The sequence below is a fragment of the Oculina patagonica genome, chromosome 7 (genome assembly GCF_052425735.1).
Source record: "Oculina patagonica isolate OP01 chromosome 7, crgOcupat, whole genome shotgun sequence".
Lineage (NCBI taxonomy): Eukaryota > Metazoa > Cnidaria > Anthozoa > Scleractinia > Oculinidae > Oculina > Oculina patagonica.
Window position 1 is genome coordinate 23337399 of NC_135764.1, and position 18815 is coordinate 23356213.

Genomic DNA, 18815 nt, shown 5'->3' on the forward strand with positions numbered 1-18815 from the left:
TGAGCACTATTCTAGGCCCAAAAACCACAAGGAAGAACAGAAACAATTTGTGTGTAATAATTTGGCTTTGTGCAAAAACACATATCCGCCATTTTAATAAGAAACACCATTTCAAACAATCCTACTCTAGCCCAGTAAAAGTGAGTGCCACCTATCGCAAGCAATTTAAAATTAATTAAAATCGGTAAAAAAAAAAGAAAACGAAAAAAAATGCAGTAGAGGCATGGGGAGGAAGACGGGAGTAGCAAAGCTATCAAAGTTGACCTTGTCCGTCTCCAGGCAAAGGCCAATAATTATGATCAGTTACCAGATATACAACTCTTACAAACTAGGTAAATAGAGATTTAAAATGATTGACCCCTTGCCTCTACGTATTGCGTAAAACAGAAAGTGCGGTAACAACGAGATTCTGATTTTTCCTACGTACCATTTTTTTTGTGGCCGACAATGATGCTTCTACTTTTACAAAAGTGGCTTGAATAGTTTCTTTTTCCCGAGAAAAGACATACAGAAATTGTTCATCGACAAACTACAAAGTCAGTGCAACTACTCTAACCAAGGCCACCTAACAAAATTTGTGCAAAAAAAGTCAATGGAAACCTTGTATGTTAGCAATACAATTTCCAAAAATTGTGGATCTACAGCAGCTACTTGCTACAGAAGCAAGAATTTTGTTACCATTTTTATTGTTTTTACATGCAAACACTAATGGTCAATTTGCAATGAATTTACTTGGGTGGCCTTGGTTAGAGTGTTCACACTGTAACAGTGATAAAATACAGAAAATTGAAATAGCCCATTTGATTCGCTTAGGGAAAATATTAAGTTTGATGTTTCTTAGACGTAATATTTCCCTAAGACGTTATATGTTGGAGCTAATTAATTAAGTGATTTTTGTTACTAAATAATAACTCGAATAAGACTAAATTTTGATAAACATTTGACAATAAAAATAAGCGACAGTAAGACACAACGTTTCGATGTCATCCTGACATCTTTTTCAAGTGACAAATAAAATAACGGTTCAACAGTGTTATATATGTTATATATGTTATATACATCACACCTCTAACCGCATATATAACACTGTTGAACCGTTATTTTATTTGTCACTTGAAAATGATGTCAGGATGACATCGAAACGTTGTGTCTTACTGTCGCTTATTTTTATTGTCAAATAATAACTCATACAGAGTAATATCTTACAATTGCTTGTAGTTAACACATACTGTATTGGCCCTTACCACACAAGTTAATTGTTAGCTCTTTTCTTTGTCTAAGAGGAATATTTATAACATCCAGAGCTTCAGGCAACAGAGGTCCTAGGTAAAAAAACAAGTGGCAAAACATAAGTAGAATAACGTTAGCAGTAGCTACGAAGACAGTGATTCAATCTAGGGTTGCTGCTGCCCTCTTTCCCTGTCGACACTGAGTGAGTCCATCACAACTATCCTTTCTCTACCCCCGCGAACAACAGTAATCAGCCAGGAAACATATACAACTTTCCAAAACCCATAAACCTACCTAAGTGTAAAGTGGTCGGTATAGTGCAGATTGTCTTGCCTGAGGATGCAATAATGTTTTGCATTTATCTTAAAAGGCAGATGAAATTCGAATAAATAAGGTTTCCTTAACAATTCGCCAGTTCCCATTTTTGGGGAAAGGCAGAAGGAGAGTTAGGAATCAAAGAAGCCACATAAGAATACTGACTCAATTCAAACTTTACACATTCAATGGATATAAAAAAAACTTACCTGATGTGCCAGCAGGTGCAATTTCCCTTAGTTTTCTAACAACATCAAGCCTATTTGCAGTCTTCGCCTTCATGCAAAGGCAGCGAATTTGCCGCTTGGTCTCTGGATCAGGCTGTTTCAGTGCTGCTGGCTCCAAGGAAAGACTCTCCAGTAGTCGAGCCACGACACCATTTGCATCGCACGTCTGCAATTGAAGCGCCTCGAGAACCCCACTGGGGAGGGCAAGGGCTTGTTCGCTGTCACCTAGATAATAGAAATTATACCATAAAAAGATGTATACATTGTTTTATAAAAAACAAAATGAAACGAGAAAGTCACAAAACACGTCCTCTTTACGTTTTGTTTTTTTTTTTATTGTTTTATATATATCAATACTACAATATTTCAAGCTAGAAAAACCTCAGTTGTTTTCCACAAGCCATATTTAGGGCTTGTGGTTGGCCGCACGATGCAGTCCGTTATAAAAAAAACCGTAGCTTTGACACTAAAGTGGAAGGCTGCATTAAAACAATTTCTTCGACTGCTGGTTTGTATAAAACGAGTCTGGCCATGTCCGTGTAGAATGGTCAAAATGTTGTCTATTGCAAACTTCTCTCAAAAGAATTCTTCAATTTCAAAAGAGGCAAAATACAGCTGCTTACCTTCCTCACAAGGCAAACCTCTCCCATCACGTCCATCAATGGCTCTCTGTTTTCAACAACAACAACAAGAAAAATTTGCTTAGCATTTAACTATACGGTATTGTTTTGTATCATTTCGTGTTCGCAACGCCTTTTTTCTAAAAATACGTTTTTGCGTGTACACGTAATCCTTGCGGGTTAAGAAAAGAGGGAATGTTACAAATGGCCGTAAACGTTGCACCTTTGGTCTCTGAAAGGTACGAAACTCAAATAGCTTCAAAATTCTATTAAATATTCTAACTCGCGCTTTTCTTTACATAATTTGTAAATGTGTTTGCTATTCAATAATCTATCATTTGCCCGTGATAAAGCTGTGTCATTGTCTAGTGGATTAGATCTTATAAGAACGTTTTTCTGATTGTATCAATAAAAAAATTTTCTTAACACCTATTCAAATCAATATATTATTTTTAAAAAAAGGGTTTCATCCTGAAGAGACTTCAAGAATTTCACATCTTAAAGTTGATTTCACACTTTTGTAAAACAGATAGGACGCTTCTGACTACGCATTCATTGCTCGATGTCGACTGTCGACGTCCACACAACCTCAATCTGAAAAGCACCTGCTAAGTGTATGTTACCTGTTCATCTACAAATTTGAACCAATGTCCAAAGATCTTGACTGGAACCCTGTAATCTTCAGCAACAGCAGACTTGGTGCAAATGATGGGTTCTTGGCATTCGCGCAACTGAGACTCTGACCAGAAATGCAGGCACTCCTCTTGCTTGCAACCACGTACCTTGTGACTGCGACAATGGTTAACGGACCCTTGTTTACAACAGACTAGACAGCAGACTGACATCTCATACGCCATGTTTTTTAACCAAGGGAACTCCTTGCGCATGCATTCAAGAATCAATCCGAGTTGACGACAGACGGTACGTGCCACACTGAACTGAAAGGAGTCGTATCTGACTTCTGAAGGAGACTTTATCTCCAGTGGTGCAGTTGTGGATGGCTCAACGGTGCAATCTTGTTTGTGAACAACAACCTCGATGGAAGAGGAATGGCAAAGAAGGATGATGGAACAGCTTTCAGCAGGATGGGTGAAGAACCTTGCAAAATTGTGATGCAATTGAGGTTGAGATTGGCAAAGCCATTGCTTAGTGCACCACTGAAAGACCATCAGCACGAGACGAGGAAATAAGCCAAGAGGCACTTGGCCAGATTTAAATCTCACAAAAAGCGATGGAATCCCTGCAGATGCAATCAGCTTAGTGACGTCCTCTTTTGGTGGGAACATCAGCATTGATGGTACAAGATATTCATTAGGTGACTTGCCCTCAGCTGATGATGACCAGGGACACAACAAGCAGAATTTCGCCATTATGGCAATAAGGCTGTCACAGGTTTCTCGGTTGTCAAACAAGGGACCCCACACATGCTGCAAGAGCTCTTCCTCCAAAATTCCTGTTGTCTCAAGCTTCAACCATAATTCTTCAAATTTTCTTCCTTTCTTTTCGCTGGGTGTAGTGGCAATTACGTTCTTGAAAATATCTACTAACCACTGCAGATCCAAAATCACCATTCTGTTTAACTCTGGCGTGTCATCAAAATGAATCAAAATTCTCTGGTCATGTAAGAAGTTCAACAACGCTTGAAATTGCTCGTTACTGGAAATTCCGCATTCATTGTTTGCAATCTTCCTTGCATAGTCAATGGAAATGTACTTGAAACCATTGTTAACCATACTTTGAAGAGCCTTTTCATACTTCAGCCATTTGATTGGGAAGACTTCTTCCATCTGTGGCAGCTGCTTCGCAACACGGAGCACTTCCTTTCTCAGACGGATAACTTCTGGGCATTCTTGTCCACTTCCAGACTTTGTATTGTCAACGACAAAGACATCAACTAAATGTTTGCCATGCGCTTTTGCCTTTAATGAGCCATATATCTCACGAGCAATCTCATCAGGACATTTGTTTGTAAAGGGCTTATCAGCGTGAGTGCAAACAAGAAAAACTGGAGGCAACTTTTCTGGTAAGATCTCGGAAAACACTGTCTCTTGTTCTTGGGAAACCAAACTAGAGACCGAGGACAACCAAATGTCGAGATAGTCTATGTTACTCCTATCACAAAAAACGTCTACAATGTTCTTGTATAACCCCGGCTTCATTTGAGGGTTCGCGGTTCCGTTAGGAGCCCAGCTCAGGTTGTACACTAAGAAGTAAAGTGCTTTTGTTGTGAGGAAGAGTGGGTGGGTGACGTAGTATACAGATTGTCCAGCAAAATCCCACAAAATTGAGCAGATCTCTTCCTCATCTTTTTCTCCGTTATCGTTTTGGAGCAACTTCTCAACCACTGCTGCGATGTCATCCGGAACCTCTTGTACAGCGACAACCCTGTCGTGTGAGATTGCATGATCCCATGAACGTGATGCATCGGGCAAGTCGGAATAATGTTCCTTTCGATCTAACTCTGGTGTATTCACATTCATACTGTCACTCGACTTGGGTTGTTTTCCTTCCTCCTTTAGGTTCCTTAAAATAAATTCAGCTGTGCTCTGTTCATAGGAAATCGGAACGGGATCTGTACATGTGTCTTCGGGTTTTTCACCTACTTTCCATACTTCTGTTGACACTTTACAGTAGGAAGGATCCATCTCTATTCCTGTAGTACTTTTCTCGTCTGGATCGAACCGTTCTCCTTTTAATGACCTTTTTAAACTGGTTTTTCCTGACTGACTTTGACCAATCAACATCATTGGCATTCTCTTTACTCTGGTTTTTCCTTCTAGTAGGGCTTTCTGGTAAACTTGGAGGGCAAGGGGTCCTCGTGCAAGAATCTCCAGTGGAGCTATCAGTAATGAAACAAGCGAATGAAACATGAAACGTGTTTCATATTAAACCTTAAAAGTGCATATATTTGAATAACGCTACTACTACTACTACCACCACCACCACCACCACCACCACTACTACTACTACTACTACTACTACTACTACTACTACTACTACTACTACTACTACTACTACTACTACTACTACTACTACTACTACTACTACTACTACTACTGCTACTGCTACTACTACAAGCCACAACAATGTCAATGCAGACGGCACCTTTTCTCAGTTGCAACTCAAATTATTCGAACAGTCTCTCGTTTTATTATTTGTAGAGTAATTGAGACAAGGTAGGGTAAAAATTTGCTTCACTGCACTTCCCTGTTAGAGAATACCAGAATATTGGTCCACCCACAGCTGTATTGCTTGGGATTTCTGCTCTTCACGTGTAACGTACAAAAAGTCCAAAGTAAACTCTTGGCATTACAGAAAAAAGGAAGCAGGAACTTAGTCTGTTACAATCACCTTTTTCATCATCCTGCTTATCATTGTTTTGCTGTTCATCCTTGAAACTACCATCTTTTCTAAAAATCTTGGATTAAAAAAAACAACAACATGACTGCACTACACTACAATTAAACAGCTCTAGGTTGATAGGTCGGGAACCTACGCTCATGATACAATAATCACCACACTTTGCCATGCTACATTTGTCATACAGGCATGTAAACATCTTCATTCTTAAATCGTATGCAGGAAAGCATTTTTAAGCGTTCCTCTATCGTGTTTTACTTGTCAAATCTAGCGGGTCATTATGTGTCGAGCCAACCATGACACGAACAAATGCGAGCAGAAGAAGAAAAAAAACGCTCTTGGAACTTCAATGGTTTGAAAGAAGTTAGATACTTCTTTTCTGCTTTCGCATTCGTGATTCGACCTAAAGGTCACTATGGCTTCATGTTTAAGCCATAGAAACATTTCCTAACTGTATAATAATACACTGTCATTTCAAGACAAATGATATTAATTATTTATCTGTTGTCTTTTTTGGAGTCGGGGAACAAACATTACCCAAAAATGTATCACACTGAACTATATTTGTTAGTCAAGAAATTCTTCTGACACAGCTGTCAAGTTGTCATACTAGTCCTCGTAATTTCCTAAATAATGTTAAGGAAATGTTTAGGCACAGTGGCAAACAAAAGCCATATTCAGTGACCGTACTTCCTCCACGTATTGTGAAGGCAGCAATCCATACTGTCCCGTTCGTTCTACTCTTCCTTCCATCCATCCTTCGTCAATCCATGTCGCTTCACTGATAATATCACCTTCAAAAAAGCTGACCTCGTCATCACCAGCAGCATTGTAATCATACATAGCGAGATATTTCTGAGGATAGACAAAAATCCCGTCAGGCCATGTCGCTGGTTCTAACTATAAATAACACATACTGCACCAGACCGTATGTATTACAATATTGTAATGAAAATTAGCCGCGCGGACCAACTGCCATGAACAACCACTGAAAATACACTGAATCTTAATAAAGTATATGCACCAGCCTACACCTCTGGAAATAATACTAAATCGGTTATTCCCCTGAGGCTCAGTGAACTTGATAAATATTTAATTTGACTTCCTCTTGGTAAATATCCACCAATGTTCATCTAGGGAGTCATGTGTACAGCCATTGGTCCTATCGTTAAACTTCTTTTGTCTTGTTCCCTTCGCAGTGGTAGTTTGCGTAAACTCCATGTTGTTAAGGTAATTCCACTGAAATAAAGCCTGTTCTGAGGTTTTTGCCAAAATATGGCAACTAGTAGTAATCGTTTATTTTATCAGAACTTAAAATTTGGAAATATAAATAGAGGGTACCCATGCTCGTTTAGGAATGAATGACTTAATTAATTAATGAATTAATTGTGTGTTTAAACCACATGGCTAGGGAAGATTCCCTTACTAATTTAGGGACATAACACCAGAACTTAAAATTTGGAAATAAAAATAGAAAGTACCCATGCTCGCTTAAGAATGAATTTTGATTGATTGATTGATTGATTGATTGATTGATTGATTGATGGATGGATAAATTAATTGATCGATTGATTGATTGATTGATTGATTGATTGATTGATTGATTGATTGATTGATTGATTGATTGATTCAATAATAAATTTATTGTGTGTCAAAACTACATGGCTAGGGAAGATTCCCTTACTAATTTAGGGACATAACGTCACCCTGTATATGCAAAACATTTCCTTATAATATGAACAAGTTATTGAAACAATATTGGGGCCATATTTATGTTCAGTGTAAAAATATGTACCTGTTCTTTTCCATTTGCAGCCGCCGTTTCTTTGCCTCGCTCATTTTCTTTCTGCATGACATGTAAATCCTCTGGGTAGGTGTCTAAGGATATGGTTTTTAATTCATCATTCACAAAATCATCAAGGGTTTCAAATCGCCTTCCCCCTGGAGCAAAGTATAACTTACATTATTTTATCGTTAAAACACGTTTTGTTATTTTACAAGTTTGTTACGATAAAAAAATTTGTTTTTTGCTGCGTAGCATTTCTTTGAATTTCTTTAATTGCAAATTCACTACACCAGTACCCGCTGCTACTGCTGCTGCTGGTGGTGCTACTGTTGGTGCTGCTATCTCCTCCTTTTCCTCCCACCACCACCAATACTACTACTACTACTACTAATACTACTACTACTACTACCTCTACTACTACTACTACTACTACTACTGCTGCTGCTGCTGCTGCTGCTGATGTTCCTGCTGCTGCTGCTGCTGCCACTACTACTTCTTCTACTGCTGCTGCTGCTACTGAACACAAAAAAGCCAATTCGGACGACACCTTTTCCCAGTTGCGTGTGTGTCACTTTACCATTTGTAGAGTAATTGAGAGAATAGAGGGTACAATTTTACTTCATTGTACTTCCCCATTAGAAAATACCAGATACGTAGTCCATTCCTGTATTGATTGGGGGATTTCTTTTTTCCTCTTCGCATGTAACATACAAAAAGACCAAGGAGACCTCTTGGCATTGCACAAAAAGAAGAAACGGGAAGTAAGTTTGTTACAATCACCTTTTTCATTATCCTGCTTATCATTGTTGTGCTGTTCATCCTTGAAACTACCATCATTTCTAAAAATCTTGGATTTAAAAAAAAAAAAACATGACAAAACATGACTGCACAACAGTGCAATTAAACAGAACTAGTATAGTTTCTAGCAAGAAATACGAGGATTGAGTGTTCGGGAAACTACGTTTTTTGTACTATGTAAATCACCGCACTTGCCTTGCCGCATTTGTCATGCAGGCAAGTAAACAGATATCTAAATTATGTCTACCGGCGATCACTTGTTTGCGTTCTTCTTTCGTCACAAAAACATCAGCTTCAACTGATCAACAACGCAGGGAAGCGAATGCTTTTGGAACAACAACAGTATGACGGTAGTTGGAAACTTCATCCTGTTTTCGCACCCGTGCTCGATCAATGTCATAGAAACATTCCTAACTGTATAATAATATACTTTCATTTGTATGTAAATGATATTCATTACCCTCGCAGGGTTTTGGCCCAGAGGACTAACCCGAGGAGGAATTCTTGAAGTCCGCGCGTATTATATCCCCAATACAGAAGAAATCTCGATTTTCCCAAGGTAAGTGCGCTGGTGGTATCGGGAGTTGTGCAGAATGCTCGCAAGTGGGTATCGGGAGGAGTGATAAATGCCTGTAAGGCTGTAAGGTGATTTGTCAATTATCACGCAAGATAAACTAGTCTGCGTGGTGATTGAGTGATGATGACAACCCGTCAACGTAAACACGTGCGCACTCGACAACAAAGCTTTAACCAATTCTTGCAAACTTTAGTTTAAGTTGATTTCCAGCTTGAGTTTAAGATAATTTGAGGTATCATTTGAGGTCTACTCATTTCGCTAGGTTTTGAAGCCAAAAACAATGCAATTTTTTAAAAGAGTTCGCGAGTATTAACTTGCAGAGAAGTAAAGAAATCCAGTTTTTCACGTTAAGAATATTTGACATTTAAGTGGTACACTCTTCTTTGCAAAGTCTCGATGACGAAAGTTGTCCAGGAACGAGTGCGAACATATCTATAAATTTGTTCGCGATTTACGATAAGCAAGACTCAGTCCAATACCGCGATTTGCTAGGCACAAACTACTTGAACAGAAAAGTCTCGATCAGTCCACATCTGGACGAGATTTACTAGACGACATGTGGCATCAAGGAAATGTTATTCAAAAGAGATCTCGAGATAATTATAAAAGACTCGCGGCAGGCGTTGGCATTGACAGAGGTGAGAAATTCTTTCGGCATCCTTTCGACACAGCTGTCAAGTTGATCATTCTTGCTTGGGCTCTCAGCCCAAATACCGTAAAATTCCGGTTATAAGCCCCCCCCCCCCCCCGCTTATAAGCCCCCCCGGTTATAAGCCCATCTACCTGGAAACAAAAAAAAACATACGATTATAAGCCCCTCCGGATATAAGCCCCCCTCTGCCGTATGACAGTACTACACAGGGCAAAATATAGCTTTATTATGTGTTTTTAAGTTAAAAACGTATTTCGACAAGCTCGATTCAAAACGATTTTTTTATTCTGCTTATAAGCCCTCCTGGATATAAGCCCCTCCGCATTTAAGCCCACCCAAAACCCCTTACGAAGTTGTATAAGCCCAGGGCTTATACAACTTACGGTATATTGAAAACAGTTTTGCTGTTGCTAAAGTTATCCTCGGCAAAATAATGTCAAGTTGTTGCAGTCGCGTTCTTGTAATTAAATTTACGTTATCGTTAGTCTTTCAGATTTTTTGCATAATTTCGCTTTGTTTTGTTTATTCACTTGGCTTTAACAGATAGTTTTAAATCGTATGTTCTCCTTCCATCTTGAAGAAGAGTAGGCCAGAAAACATCAGAAAACACGAGCCGCCAGCGAGTATTTTCTTAAAAGCATTTCAAATAGAAAATTAATTTCCAGTCAATTTAATAGATAGAAGAGCCAAGACATCAAGCGAAAGAATTGACTTTACAGCGGGGGCAGCTGTAGTGTCATCTATTTCTAGTAATTCTCTGTTGTTATTGTTGTTGTTGTTGTTGTTGTTGTTTTTGGATTTAGGTGAACAAACATCACCCCCAAATTAATCAAACTAAACTAACTTTGTTAGGTTATCAAAACTACACCTCGCAATTCCCTAATTAATGTATCTAAGAATCAAATTCAATAGCAAACTTAAGCCATATCTAGTGATCATACTTTCTCCACGTAGCTTGGAGGTAGCATTCCATACTGCCCTGTTCTTTCTACTCGTCCTACCATCCAACCGTCATCGCCAGCGGACGTCACTTCACTGATAATATCACCTTCCAAAAAGGTGACCTCGTCATCATGAGCAGCAATGTATTCATACATAGCGACATATTTCTGAGGATAGACAAAAAACCCAACAGGTCATGTCGCTGATTCTAACTCTAAATAACACAGACCGCAATAGTAGTTTAACGGGGAAGGATAGACGAAATTATTCATGAATTCAACAGGCCAGAGTTAATGAGCTCTGTATATCCAGAACCGGTTTAATGAGATGCGTGTCACGTAGGTATAGGAGCTGGTTTAATGAGATGCGTGTCACGTAGGTATAGGAGCTGATTTAATGAGATGCGTGTCACGTTGGTTTATGGACAAATTTAATGAGATACGAGTCATTATGTAGGGTATTGTTTTGAGTATTTATTGTTGAATATAACATGAGTTTTTAGGAGAGATGTTGGTGTTGTTATAGAGTTATTGAACCACCCAACCAGCCGGGTGCTAATGCAGTTATATAGAAGGAGAACAAAGACTTGTACGAGAACCAATCAGGGAGTACCGTCAAACTAGTCAAACCAGTTTTGATTCCGGTTGGATTTGATTATTCAAAATGGCGCATGTATCTTGTTTGGTAGCTGGTCAAACCGGTTTTCAGGCTGGACAAAATTATTCAAAATGGCCAATTAAAATCCTAAAGGTCAAACTGGCAGTTTAAACCGGTTTTATAGTGCTGATTGCTTTAAGTACCGTTTGTGTAACTTTGTGTATGTGTAAACGCAAGGAAAACAAATTCTTAATTAATTTAAAAATGCTTCAGAAATAAAAATAGCTCGCATGACTTCTAAACATGACGCGCGAGAAAAAGCAATTACGACTTCTTGCAATTAATATTTGTGTTGGACTGGAAGCGCATTGTTTTTATAAAAGTTGAAGATTTCAATAACAAAAAGTTGTCGAAGTGTTTGTACGTTTTACATAATAAAACTGTTTTTGCTCACCCAAATCTTGCATTAAATTTAAACGTGTAGTTGAGTGCATGACAATCCGAGTGACCGCAATGTTGATAAACAGAAATGATTAAAACACGTTCAGTTTGAAAATACGTTACTTTGTCAGCACGTCAGTTGAAAAGAACTTAACTTTAAATTGCAATTTCATTAACATTATTGTAAGCGTCAAATGATTTTTACAGCGAATTATTTGTTAAAAATTAACTTCGAAAACTTTATTAGACAATCAATAAGCGATTTAACGTTCAGCTCGTAAACTTATAAGGCGAAAGGGGAGTTGAAAGTCATTTGACTTTTCCTTGAGCATCTTTACCTCAACGGTTTCTCTCGGATTGTGCGTGGATGCTTTTGTTTTGTTTGCTTTTGTTTTGTTCTTTTGTTATTCAACTTTGAATTTAAATTTGAATTTGTTTGCCTTCTATTTATTACACAGAAGAGGCAAACGGAGAAAGTTCTATTTTAAATAACACTTTTTCGCTTCAGTGTGTGTTATATTTTAGTTGTATTAAACTGTAAAATCTCTTTTGCTGGTTTGTTAATAGTAATCAAATCCGTTAAGTGACATTATTTCGGTTTGAGTAGGTTTATGTATTTATTGCTTTCAGTGCTTCAGAGGTGTCAAAGTGAATTAAAATCAAAGGGAAAAAAACATTTCGCGTTCGCTCAAGTCATTAAACAAATCATACTACTGTTCGCGTAACAAATCTTCTGAAATGTTTCTATGTCAAAACAGCGAATTTGCCTCGCATTTCATGGAAAGTTTATTTTTAAGCTAACATAAAATATACTCTACGCCGCAAGATTGTAGTTTGTCTACAACAAAAACTAATTAAGTCCATTGTTTCTTTAGAAATGTTATTGAGCACCAGCTTCCATTTAAATGAAAGTAATACTAACAAGCTTGTTAAAATGCTCGTAACATAAGAGCTTCTTACTAAATAACACTCGAAAGAAAAATTACCGTCTCGCGCATCGCAATATTTCATTAATTTGTTTTCTAAGCCCCAGTGCGCATTATTTTTCTTTGAGTAGTATTAATTTCATTTGAGTTGTATAAGCATTCATTTCGAAGGTCGTTTTTACTGCTTCACTGTACCATAAAACGAAAGAACGTACTGTTCTCGCGTTCAAAAACAAAACCAACAAACGGACAGTGTTATCATGTGATTAATCTTAAGAAAATATAAGTCAAATACATTTTATTCACATTCTATGATGAGATTTCTTTTGCTAATAAAAGTTTACACTTTTCTCAAAACTGTAACTGCGTACAACAAAAGTTCATTAAGATAATATGTTCCTGAGAAAGGTAATCGAGTGCTTACATTTAAATTATATATTTTCTCCCGTAAATGTTACCCGCGCGTGAAAAGTTTGGTCAAGTCCAACATAATAAACGATCAAGCACTGAGACAAAAATATTTTTAGAAACTTATATCTTCATTGAAACATATAACAGAAACACATACACATTGCAATGAAACAGTTCGCATGAATGGCAATGTATAAAAAAATGTTATGTTCAAGTGAAAGGCAAATCAATATAAGGAGTCCTGCTCGTCTCCATCCTCACTCTCTCTGATTTTTAACTCTTGCTTTCTCACTTTCTCTTCCAATTCCTTAACGATATCCTTGTATAGGTCAATCGTCTGTTCTTGTCTTTCCATATGCTCACAATTCCGCCAGTACTCTCTCGGCGGATAGAAGTGTGCGTGGATGTGCTTTGGCATGTTATCTTTATTTCGGTCGTAAAACTTCCAAAAACTCACTTCGATTTCATGTATTTCCTGGCGCATTTCTTCCATTAAACGGACTCTTTTTCGTAACTCTTCGATCTCACGATCTTTGCTTTCCCATATTCCTCTATACTCTTTCACCTTCTGCTCCAAGACTTCTGTATACACTTGATCTACTATTTTGTCTTTCAATTCTTTCACTGTTCCTTTCAAGGCTTCGACTTCATTCGCTTGTGCCATACGATTACCTTCCGACTCATGATACGCCTCCGTGGCTTCCTTCAACTTCTTTTTCAAGTCATAACACTCTTCTTCGTAGCCTTCGATTTTATCGGTCAGTCTGCTCACTTCGTGCCTCAGCCTTTCCTCGCTCCACTTGTCCATCTCGAAAATAAATCAACTCGTCGTGTAGTCCAAACTATCTTGGTTTTATCGTTGTTATATTGGCTGTAAAACCAACGAGAAAGCACTGGTGTCATGGTTAAACCGGTCATGCCGGTTTGCAGAGACCTGCTGTACGAGACGATTGAAAATGGCCTACATAGGCAAGTGAGAGACAAAAAAAATACATATACGAAAGTACGCTAGATACTCCGAGTAACTAAAAATTACTCATTTTGCTCAAATAATACTCATCTAAATGCTTCGAGTAACCAGAATAAACTCTTTATACTCGGCCACTTTTCTTTCGGGGCGAGGCATAAAGTGTGCGGGTCGATCACAGGTCGATAGTTTTGATGCGCAAGCTACTGAGCCCAAGGATTCAACTACTCGAGATTCCAAGAAATAATAAACCTTTTATTAAATAAAAAAAACGTACATACACAATAAACAATCAAACACATTTTGGGCACTTTAAAGCCGCAGTAAACGTAACGTTCGTGATAAATGAAAAAAAAGGTCATCGTCATAGCTTCAACAACAGCTGTATCTTCATCCTAGCAAATTTTAGTTTTAGCTATGGTTTACATTTTTCACTTTTTGCATTGTGCTGCTGCCTCGAAATTTTAAAAGATTTTACTGCTTAAGTAATCAGTTCACTGATTAGAAACGAAGATTGTTTTGTATCTCACTTATGACTAAATCAATATCTTTGCTAAGCTCTTCGTCGCTTCCTTCTTTTCTTTCATAGACTTCATAGTCGTTTGTTAGTTCAGTGCTCCTCAGTTCTTGATTACAGTAGCTTACACTTTGCATGTTGCTAAAGGCCTCTCGTTTTTGTCCATTGAGACCATTATAAATGGCATAGATAACTCGATCTACGATCTCCTCTACTTGCACTACGTTCCCAGAGTTTTTGAGTTCTAAAGATGAGAGATAGAGGGCAGTCCTGGGTAGTTTAGGTAACTCAGCAAGGGAGCTTTGCCAATTGTCACTGACGTAAATTCCAAGTGTGCTACAAACATTTTGAGCAAGCTTCATAACATGAACTAGGTCAACTTTCTCCACTGCTTGGTCAAAGTAGCGGAACCACGCATCTTCTTAATTTATCATCAAGCAGGAATGAGCCGTCTGGCTTAGATGATTCATAGCACAACCATCGCAACAACCAATCTTTACTTGCTGAATAAGTTCATCGCATAAAGCAGCGAAAGTAAGCTGAAAGACACGATCAACTAAGGAAGCTACACGTTGCCCCGTGAATATGTCAAATTCGTCAGCTGGATAAAACACTCCATGAGATGTTGGCACCATGATTCCTTTGTTATGCATGCAAACAATTCCGAGGTTGGTCTCTCAAAAGCTAATGTGCAGTAGAATTTGAACAGCACTGAAACCTTATATCTTCAAGGATAACAAAAGAGTATAAACAAAGGCACTTCTCTTAACTGGTTTAACCTGACTACTTTTGGCATTTTCATCAACGAAGTCTTGCTTAATTCGCCTTCTACCAGTAACTCACAGCAAGCTTACAAAACAGTCATTGCTATTGAGTGACTCGACTACTTAAATAAGCAAACACATTACTTTACTCATTTCGAGGGAAGCAGTCGTGGAGTAAACATCATAGAATCGAACGCATGGGGCATCTTTGTCAATTTTGTCAAAGATCATTTAGTCGACGATACAACAGAGACCGTCACGAGAAGCAAAATTGTCATAAGCGTCTGGACCAAGAACAAGAGGAAATGACTTCGTTTGCTCGAGAAGAAACCGATGAAGATGAACATGGAAACAACCTTAGCCAGGACGATGAAGAACCAGAGGAAAAGTATCACGAAGTTGATGACGATATTGATAGTAAAAGCGAAAACGAAGATGGAGATGAAGAGGAAGAGGAAGATCACAGTGATGAAGACAATGAAAGCACTACTGCAAACGATGAAAATGACGATATTGATCCCTGGGATAAGCTGCGAGAGGAATCCATTATCGATTTAAAATCATCCTTGGTGGAACAAGTGGAACAATACTTAACGCAGGGTTTGTCGAAAGAAGACGCCAAGTTTCAAGCATCCACTCTTCTACTTCCTGCATACAGAAAGAGGCTACGACTCTTGTATCTCCACTATTTAAAGTGGTATCGTGTTCTTAAAACTGATCCAACACACAAAAAGGTTATGACAACACTGCGCAGTTTTATGGAAGACGATGAAATGGACTTCGCGGAGGCAGCAGAAGCAGCAATCAATAAAAGAAAATATTTATTGAACCGACTGTTTCAATACAATGACGTCTGTAAAGAAAATTTAAGTGAAAGTGACGATGAAGAAATTCGTTACCAAGTAAGAAAAAGAAAATATCACGAAATCCATTAATACGAAACCTGACCTACAAAACAAAAACAGTAACATGGACCTAAGCAACGGAGTCAAACAAGGAAACAAAGACTTGCGCCAGCTGCAACTTGTCAAATAGAATAAAACTGTAAAGAGTTTCTTAACAACACTTAAAATTATAGGCACTCTATGGAGTTGACCATTTCCTGTACTACTGGGTCATTTTAATGTATTTTTGATTCTTTAATAGGGACAATAAATTGTTGTGAGAACTTCGTTTGTGTAGTCTCTTCTATGGAATTCAGCATAAGAGTGTCAATTTGAATACTTGTTCAAAGCTCATAGAGAAGACAAGAGTAGGCAGAGTAGAGTAGTGCAGAGCAGAGCAGAGCAGAGCAGAGCAGAGCAGAGCAGAGCAGAGCAGAGCAGAGCAGAGCAGAGCAGAGCAGAGCAGAGCAGAGCAGAGCAGAACATAGCATAGCATAGCATAGCATAGCATAGCATAGCATAGCATAGCACAGCACAGCACAGCACAGCATAGCATAGCAGAGCACAGCATAGCATAGCACAGCACAGCACAGCACAGCATAGCACAGCACAGCACAGCACAGCACAGCACAGCACAGCACAGCACAGCATAGCATAGCATAGCATAGCATAGCATAGCATAACATAGCATAGCATAGCATAGCGTAGCGTAGCGTAGCGTAGCGGAGAGGAGCAGAGCGGAGCAGAGAGCAGAGCAGAGCGGAGCAGAGCAGCGGAGCAGAGCAGCGGAGCATAGCGCAGCATCTGAGAAGAGCAGAGCAGAGCAGAGCAGAACTTAGCAGAGCAGAAAGTCAGAGAAGAGCAGAGCAGAGAAGAAGAAATAGGAGAGCAGAGCAAAACAGAGCAGAGCTGTTGAAAGCTGTTGGCGAGATTGCTCTAGATCTCTTAAAAGGAAGCATTCTAGTATGTAATTGATCATTTAAACGTTAAAGCCACATAAGTCAAAGCTCCTTTATCTTACTCGCAAAAACACCAAGTCTCAGAAAGAAGGATTTTTGCCTGCCATCACCACTTTGATTGCCTCTTTCGCTGTGGAATTATCGGGTAAATTTTTCAAATGAAGTACGCGCAGAAGATGTTGATGGTTCCTGAACATTTATTGCAAAGTATGGAAACAGAACATCGATTAACGGCTCCTCCGCAACTCACGACTTTAACACGGCTAGATCAAGACATGAAACAAATCATGGACTCCTCCTTAGCAGAAGATCAAAAAGTAATGTTGTTGGATCATCTTCTTCGAAGGTACCAGGGATTAACAAAACAGATGAAAAGTGAAACAAGCATAAAACCTGCAGTGGTGCTACCCAAAACAGATCCAGCGCCGCCTAAAGAGACAATTACTAATGTAAATAGTCCTGCGTCTACACCTAAAGTTAAGACTACAAGGGAAACACCAAGACAACTACCGCCCACACCCGCGACTACTAAACAATCGAAAATTCCTGTCAGAATGGAAACACCCCTCAACGCATTGCCTGAAGAATCGGCGTACGCGATAATGATGGAAACACCACCAGATTCCATACGAAAATCTGTGAAACGGCTTAAAAAACCAAAAACACCTTTAGTGGCAAGGTTACGCAGCAATAGACAATGGGAACCTTACTAAACCAGGAAAACCGGTTTTTATTCGCTGACTCTATAGATACACAACGGCTGTACGCTCATTTACATTTTTCTTTACACGATGGTCCCAAATATTGCAAACGATACTTGCTACGAGTGTGATTGTATCGAAAAGATGAAGCATGCTTACTGGAATTCGCTAGCGTATTTGGTGTACGCTGAACTTGAGCAAAAAGAACCCAGTGTTATCCAAGACAACCAAAAACTGATGACATGTATCCAAGACAATCAAAAACTGATGACATGTCTACGCGAGTCAGTGGATAATTGGAAAACAAATGCATACTGGCTCTGGCAGGATCTACTAGACATATTGGATTTCACTGCTCCTGAAAATCAAGACTGGATCGATGACACTTCTCCAGAGGAACAAGAGGATGCGATCATTAAAGCCATCATATATCCGGACGAGTTTGGCAAAACCTGTTGGTACTGGTTAGATCTGATTGTTAATGGAGTTGACGAAGTTGACCGGTAAAACCTGTTTTGCTCCATAAAAAACTATATAAAGAATTTGTGTTTCCACTCTCAAGTCATACTTCAAGATGAGTTACTCACAGTGTGGACTTTGCCTTAAAGATCTTGAATTGATCAAGCCTGCCTCAGGTATACCTTACATTCGATGTGTAGACTGGAAGTTGTGTCCTTTCTTTTGCCGTGAAGAAGATGTGCACGCTTATCAACAATGTATCAGAGATCGCGTAATACCAGAATACATTGCATTTGAAGGTGGGCAGTTGCCTTACTGCAGACACATGGATGTTGCGACATTAAGAGTATCAAGGTCACAGAGCAATCCTTTCAGACCCTATTTCACCTGCAGGAGGAGTAAAGAAATGTGTAGATTCTTTCAGTGGGCAGATGAAACACCGATTGACGATGAACGTAAAATACCGTCACCAACGTACTGCCCTGAGGAAAACAAGCCATCAAAAAGAGTGAAAACCAAGTACACGCCACGACCCAAGCTACAAAGACAATTTGCCGTATCAGAAAAGTTGGCTCATTGTTGACTCATTGAACATTTATTATTGTATTAGCAACATCACTGAACAATTAATATTTATTCATATTTAATCATATTCATGTTTGAGATTGTACACTTTTTCTAT

At 38.8% G+C, this 18815-nt stretch overlaps 1 protein-coding gene across 1 annotated transcript in view; it reads right to left on the minus strand.

Moving 5' to 3' along the window:
- Positions 1-18815, minus strand: part of LOC144660431 (uncharacterized) — a 124225-nt gene that overhangs the window by 99331 nt on the left and 6079 nt on the right. Inside the window, exons 3-10 of the mRNA XM_078521048.1 lie at positions 10507-10674; positions 8319-8385; positions 7548-7693; positions 6443-6607; positions 5744-5810; positions 3016-5231; positions 2396-2441; positions 1755-1997 (exon numbers count right to left, since the gene is read on the minus strand). Of these exons, the coding sequence (XP_078377174.1) occupies positions 1755-1997; positions 2396-2441; positions 3016-5231; positions 5744-5810; positions 6443-6607; positions 7548-7693; positions 8319-8385; positions 10507-10674 (3118 nt within the window). The remainder of the gene's footprint in view (positions 1-1754; positions 1998-2395; positions 2442-3015; positions 5232-5743; positions 5811-6442; positions 6608-7547; positions 7694-8318; positions 8386-10506; positions 10675-18815) is intronic.